The sequence below is a fragment of the Siphateles boraxobius genome, unplaced genomic scaffold (assembly GCF_051911475.1).
Source record: "Siphateles boraxobius isolate OS27281-9 unplaced genomic scaffold, OSU_SipBor_1 29, whole genome shotgun sequence".
NCBI classification, from domain to species: domain Eukaryota; kingdom Metazoa; phylum Chordata; class Actinopteri; order Cypriniformes; family Leuciscidae; genus Siphateles; species Siphateles boraxobius.
Window position 1 is genome coordinate 7904482 of NW_027508908.1, and position 7531 is coordinate 7912012.

A 7531-nucleotide genomic window follows, 5' to 3' on the forward strand; every position below is an offset into this window, starting at 1 on the left:
CATAACATGAAGTGAGCCCTGTCGCTGTGGTGCTACGCTAATTTATCCTCATTTATTGTGATTAGATAACTCTAGGTAGCTGGAGGAGAGCCAGATTGGCCTGCTGGTGTGCTTCTGGAGCTGCGGCTCAGAGTAGAGAAGAGGTTGCTGGGAATGTGGGGGAGTCAGTCAGAGCGGGCGGGGAACTGCTGGAACCCTCCGCAGTCACGATCAGGAAGAAAGCCGAAGCTCCGGCCCCTCCCTGCCTGAAAGGCGAGGATGGATGTCCGGGGACAAGGGTGGGCGAGCACAAGGGTGTATTTCTGGAACTGCAAGGGAAACCTGCAGCTCACTGAGTGGGGTTTTGGTTGTGCAATCGGGCTTCCCTAACCCCACTCCCACACTCCGGTCGACGGAGGAGAGCGATAAGTTGCTGGTTGAAAAGAGCCATGCTTTCTGAAAGGGGTTCAAGCGCTAAAGTGTAGTCATGCATGGGATTGCGAGTGAAAAGGAAAAAAAAAAAAATGATTTGGCAGAGTGATGCAAGCTTGCATTGAGTCGTGTTTCCGGTCGTGGAATCTCTGATGTTAGCGCTCCCAATCCCTTTTTTCGGTTTCTCATTGTTGCTATGGTTTGAGGAAGATGAGCCTTCATCCGGTGCCGCTGGGGGTTTGTAATATGGGACATATACTGCAGAAATGTGATGTGGAGGGCGTATGATTCCTCTGCCTCTTGAAACCCTACCAGACGTTCTTGAAAGTACTCCAAAGCCTCTTATTTCAATACGTACTTCATGCATGGCAAGCCCATAAGCTAGATCTTTTTGCAATTGGCAAATCAGTTATCTTATCATAATATTTTAGATGAATCCTTCTTGTTTCTTTTTATAGATGCAATAAACTTTCTTTTTGCAGTGCTGCTTCTTCCCTCAGCTCAATCATTGCCTCGGGAATTTGTGAAATTATGTGTGGATACGATTATACCATTTGTTAATGGTGTTGTTGAGCGTTCTACAAAAATGCTGCTATGAACAGATGGATCACAAGCAGAAAAGAAAATGAGTGAAGACTTAGTAGAGATGCAGCATTCATTTTATTTTCACATGCTTTGCACTGTCAGGAGCTTGTTTTGACCAACCAATATGATCTATAGACATCTTATATTTTGCAATTCGATTGTTTAAAGCTCTCAAATCAATGACTGAATGGACTCTTGATATGTAGATATTGCAGTGCCAGCTCAGATCATCCGATCTGAAAATACTGACACATCGATGGTCTCATTACACTTTTACCTTCATTGCATTTCTTTGGTGTAATAATCTTGGTAAGTGCATGAATTACATAAATCCATTACTGAGCTCCGTGGCATTTTGCAGAGGCGAGAGGTGAGCGCTACTCGGCAGTTATCACAACAGCGTCTCAGTGTTATGAACTCTTTAAGAGAAGAGCTTTTTAATAGGTTTAGGTCAACTGGGAGAGACCACTGGAGAGGGGGATATTAGGGCCTCAAAAAGGGGAAAGTAGCTTGATGCGAACAGTTACCGCCAGAAAATGTCAAACTCGTTGTTAAGTACGATTTTGTGTCATCATAATAAGAGGGATATTTCGTGCACCGCCAAACCCAGTTCCATCATCCATGCGGACGCTTCTTTGTCATTGTGCAAATGTATTTATGGAAACCTATTGTACTCCTAAATGGGTTTCATCTACATGGCCAATATATTTACTCAGGCCTGTTCCAAAATAAATGAAAAATACTGCAACTGCCAATACTTAATGCACATGCTGATAAATACAACAACAAAAAAATAACCCATACAAAATTTCATAAATAGATTTGGTTGAGCTGAGGATACTTGAGTAGGCTTGTGCTAAATGAGTGCCTCGCTTTTTGCAGCCCACTGCTCAATATATTCTTCCTCATATCTTTTTTTTTTTTTTTTTTTTTCATTGGTGCTACAGTGGCCTGTGCAAAGTAATAGTGTATAAGAGTGGCAATCACAGCTGGATAGGGCACACTAGAGTTCTCTGGTGATTTTGAAGGCACCTGAACCTCGCACAAAGTTTCCGCCTACCTGCTACAGGACAAGTGGACATCACCGTACCCCTTCTGTGGTTCCTTCACAGGGGTTTTGCAAACCATGTCTTAAAATACTGCTTGCACTGATAGCTGTGTTTTGGAAAATGATAGCTGGTCATTAGTGGCTTCAAGCTGGTAGACCATCTTGAACCAGCAGTGCAAGCTCTTTTTTGAACATAGTGGCTGGTCAACCAGCTTCCACATTCAATAACACAGCTTCTAAGTTAGACTGGATTTTTTCAACAGGGAGTTGTAGAGGGTAAAGCCACCATTGTAAGAGTTCCCTGCATGTGCAACTGTAATCCAGGTAAAAAAAGAAATTGGCTTAGAAGCTTCAAAACATAAATTTGATTTTGATTTTATTATTCTACAATCTAGGCTACATTTTAGTTTAAATGCCTTCTTAGAAAAACTATATTTTTCATTAACTTTCAATATTGCTTTAATTTCTTGCATAAAGAGACAAAATTCTAGAAATTAGCCTGATTCAACACTTCTGGATATGACCGCAGTACATGGGTTGATGATAAATTAGGATTTCCAAAGTGGAAAAGATGACAATTAAAAAGTCCACATTAATATTCTTCTTCTTAAAAAAACGTTTTAATAACTCTAAGATTACAAGCAGAGAACACTTTCCTTGTACCGTATAAATTTACAGTTTAAAATAATGCTTTTCTATTTTCATATAGTTTAAAATGTAATTTATTTCTGTGATGCAAAATTGAATTTTCATCAATCATTACTCCAGTCTTCACTGCTTGCTCCTTCAGAAAATCATTCTAATATGCTGATTTATTATCATTATTGGAAAAATGGAAACAGTTGTGCTGCTTAATTTTTTTTTATAACCTGTGAGTCTTTGAATAAAAACAAAAGTTTAATAAAGAACAGCATTTATTTTAAATATAAATATTTTGTAACAATATCCATATACTTTATATAAATGCTTTTGAATATACCCATTCAAAATTTTGGTGTCAGTAATTTTTTTCTTTCTTTTTTTGAAAAAACAAGGATGTGTTAAATTGATTAAAAAAAATAAAGATTTATATCGTTTTATATTGATTCATAACTTTTTATTCATCAATGAATCCTGAAAAAGTATCACAGGTTACATATATATATATATATATATATGGTTATAAAAAAATATTAATCAGCACAACTGTTTCCAACACTGATAATAAATCAGCATATTAGAATGATTTCTGAAGGATCATGTGTCACTGAAGACTGGAGTAATGATGCTGAAAATTTAGCTTTGCATCACAGAAATAAATTACATTTTAAAGTATATTAAAATAAAAAAATATTTTAAATTGTAATAATATTTCATAATATTGCTTTTTTGTGTATTTTTTATCAAATAAATGCAGCCATTGAGACTTCTTTCAGAGACTTCTTTCAAAAACATTTTAAAAATCTTACCAAACCCAAACTTTTGCTCAGAAGTGTATAGTCATAACATATTTAGTATGTACTAATACTTTGGTATTGTTGCTGCCCTTGTTGTTCCAGGTGCCACTGCAGACCATAAAGTTGAAGTGGAATCTGGTGCTGCAGTTCTCAATGTTCTTTCAGCACTTGTACCTACTGCAATTGTAGTTTTTAAGCTTTAGATTTCCAGATGAAATGGCAGGTCCTGTCACTAATGGAGCATTTAAGCCATCCATTACAGTTGTTGTGTACTTTTTGTACAGTAGTACCCACTGATGTTGCAGTTTCCTCTGGTGTCCATTTTAACGGTGTTCCCACTATATTTCTTATGTTTACGTGTTTAACGTGTTTATGTTGTTTATTAGCTGTATTGAGGTAGTTGCTGGTGTGGTTGATCGAGTGATTGTTTCTGGAAATACATATACATATACTTTACAAAAGTCTTAGGCACGTCAGTATTTCACCCCAAAAAATGGTTTAAGCCAGTTATATCTGTCTTTTGCTGTAGTGTGTCAGTAGGAAATATCAGTTTACATTTCCGAAAATTCCAGGAGAACTGCGGCAACATCTCCAAAATGCTTGAAGAAACCTGCCTGCAAAGCTACCTGAAAATCTAGCCTATGTGCAAGAATACCTAGGATAAAAGCTGTTTAATTTGCACCAAATGTTGGGAAGGCAAGGGAAAAAAGAAACAGTTTTCTGTTCAACTGTTATATTAAACCCAGCAATAATGTCACCACTATGGCTTCATACACAGACTGCAGGCCATGAACTATAATTGTGGAATGTAGTAGCCTGCTATTTCAAGTGGCGCTCTCCATGGTGCTGGACAACAGTGCACTTTTCTTACTGCCAGCTCTGCGCGACGGATGCCAGAGGGTCTCCACAACCTATACTTGTTTGGGGTAAATATTCAAGCGGATATACAACGCCTGCTCGAGTTCTGGAAAACAGGAATTTTAGAACTGCGGTGCTGACAGCTTGGTCAAAGGAATGACAAAGCATTAGCAAGAAAATAAGGTGATAGGCCAACTATTCTGCTTATAAAAGCGGTGATATGAATGAGTTCTTTCCACGCTTTATGCTACATTGTATCACCTATCACCGCAAATGCCTTTTTACCTCATAATTAATTTGCATGACAAACTGAATTGTGTGTGTGTGTGTATATATATATATATATATATATATATATATATATATATATATATATATATATATATCTGTAGATGCGCGTTAACAGTCAGTTAATTGCTAAAGTAAATTTTTCGTTATGCTTGAAAGTTTGTGAAATATCTAGTAAATTAGTTGTACAAGACGTTATAAAACGAAATCAAAGGAAACGGACTGAAGTTCGATCAATTTTTGAGCTTTGTTTGACAGACTGAAAATGACTTTTGCATATGCATTCTGTGACTTCATAAAACACTTTGCGTTTATTTTCGTCATGAACGCGTGCAGATGTTGGCTATTTAAAAATGTAATCTAATGCATAGGGCTTAATTTTGAATTAGCAAAGAAACATGCATAGCTGAAGCTATGGCTCTCCCTCGTTCCCTTACACTTAACGAAAGACTTGTTGTAGCGTCACAACCGTAACTCTCCTTTTTTGGGGAAGCCCGTCATATCCTCTGTCCATATATGGTCACGAAGATGACACGCAGCGGGGAATCCTCTCACTGGAGACAATGAATGGGGAGGAGGGCTGATCGGTGAGACGGAGTGTATAAAAGCCGAGCGAAGGGAAGCCGTTGGTGTGAGAATCAACAGATCTACACATCTACAGATATCTGGAGAGCTATATTACCTTGACGCAGATCTCAAAAAGGGGGAATTCCAAAGTATTTAGCCTACATTTCATTTTTGGACGAACGCTTTCACGGACTTAACTATCGGATCCGTTTTTTGCTCTTTCTTGTGTTTGCAAATAATCCCTTATCAATAACCTGTTCGGACTGACATCCATTGGAAAGCCATTTACGGAAAGATGCTTAACAACATGGATTTGAACTCTCAAGATTCTTTCTACACGCAATTTGAGAACTGTAACAGTTCTGCGACAGGGATGGAAACTCACGGCTCCAAAGACAGCCAGGATGTTTTCATGGATTCTGGAAGGACAGGACCTTCCCAGTTTGCACACGGTGAGTTCCTGGCAGATTTAAAAAAAAAATCTAGCTCTGTTAATTATAGACCAGATTTCATTACTGCTGCATTAAATATACTATATAGTGCAAGTTAATTCAAGGCACTCACGAAACTGTATAGGTATATAACTGATTGCACATTTCACTGAAGGCACTGACGCATGCCTGCTTTTTTTTTTTCTTCCAATTTCAGGTGCGCCTATTACCCCCAAAACGGAGCCCACGAGTACAGATCAGTATAACTCTTGTCAGGGGCCGAAAGAAAGCTACGCAACCTCTTTAGCTTACTCAGGCAGCTTCTATGTGGAAACATCTCAAGGAACACCTTGCAGCACGGAAACACTGCTTAACATGATCACAGAAATTGTTGGCATCTCAACAACCCCTGTGTCGGATGCGCAACAGTGTGCTGACGGTACGATGAACGCAAGCCGTAGCAGTTTTGGCGACGAGGGGGTCCAAACGCAGGCCTCCACGTGCACCACCCCGCCGCTGTATTCCCCGGGACAGACAAGCCACAGTTACCCGGACACCCAGACCGCCACGCAGGTCCAAGACTCCGCTGCATCGCATTTAAACTTTCGCTCCTCTGCGCAAGACTCAGAGCCGCTGTCCGAGAGCGCGACGTTCCCGGTGGTCATTAAAAATGAATTCGAGAGCAGTTGTTATGAGTGGGGGACCTTCAATAAGTCGTACTTGGATGCTGGCTTCCAGTCAGAGGCATTCTCCATCTCGAATAGTTTTCAAGCTGATCAACAGGTGGACGTGAAAGAACTTTTAGACTCTTATTCTCCCATTTGCTCAAACCCAGAGACTGAATTCAAAGTGGAGAGCACTTTAAAACAGGAACAGTGCTTTGTAGATTCTTGCACACAGGGCTTCAACGCTCCCATGTTTAATTACTCCACCCCAGTTATGGATATCCCACCCACCAGTCTATTAAAACCGTCCATTTATCCAAATATTGAACTCCAGTCGAGTTGCGACACAACATACTCGACTTCCACAATAGACTCGGTTCTGTATTCATCTTTATTGCCCGAGTCTTTCAGTCAAACTTACACACGGGCTCAGAAACCTAATCGCGTAAGAAAGAGCCCTGCCTCTTCTACAGGGCCGGCCAAGGAGAAACCCTTCACGTGTCCGATGGAGACCTGCGACCGGCGCTTCTCTCGGTCGGATGAGCTCAACAGGCACATCCGCATCCACACGGGACACAAACCTTTCCAGTGCCGCATCTGTTTACGGAGCTTCAGCAGAAGCGACCATCTCACCACACACACCCGCACTCACACCGGTGAGAAACCCTTTTCTTGTGATGTGTGCGGCAAACGCTTTGCCAGGAGCGACGAAAGGAAACGGCACGGCCGGGTGCATCTTAAACAGAAAGAAAAGATGGAGCTGAAGCCACAAGTAGTTACCGCGTGGCCGTTTACTTTGCCCGAGGCTATTTAAGCGACAATTGTGATAATGAGCGCTCGTTGTGCGTGATGTCAAATCTTACCGTCTTGGACGATTCAAGCTTACTAAAACAGTTGCTTAGGCTACAACAGAATACAACTCCAAAGCTCTAGTGAACGTCGTGGCAACTGAATCAAGCGACCCGCATGAGTGTAAAGGTTCACTGAGGTGACGGATCCCCTTTTCGGGAAATAGGGGATAGAATTTTAATACTGGACCTCCCACAATGAACCTTGCGTGCAGCTTGAGGTGTGTGCAGCAAGTGCATAAACCTAAATCAAGTTTTTTTATTTATTTATTTATATTACTCCTCGACCATTATATTTCTTATTCGAGGAGCGTGTTTTGCAGAACACATGAACTGCAGTTCAGCACTTTTACTATGGAACAGCTCCAACCTCGACCTTGCATTGTAATGCGGC

The 7531-nt window shown here is 40.4% G+C and overlaps 1 protein-coding gene across 1 annotated transcript; it reads left to right on the forward strand.

The window, feature by feature from the left end:
- Window positions 1-5488: 5488 nt before the first annotated feature.
- On the forward strand, window positions 5489-7103 carry LOC143753735 (uncharacterized). Its single transcript, XM_077246408.1, has 2 exons — window positions 5489-5645; window positions 5842-7103. The coding sequence occupies exons 1-2, from the start codon at window positions 5489-5491 to the stop codon at window positions 7101-7103; spliced, it is 1419 nt and encodes a 472-aa protein (XP_077102523.1).
- Window positions 7104-7531: the final 428 nt, after the last annotated feature.

Coding starts and splice junctions, on each gene's coding strand:
- LOC143753735 (XM_077246408.1), top strand. CDS start 5,489: ATGCTTAACAACATGGATTTGAACTCTCAAGATTCTTTCTACACGCAA. Junction 5,646..5,841: donor ACCTTCCCAGTTTGCACACG/GTGAGTTCCTGG, acceptor TTCCAATTTCAG/GTGCGCCTATTACCCCCAAA.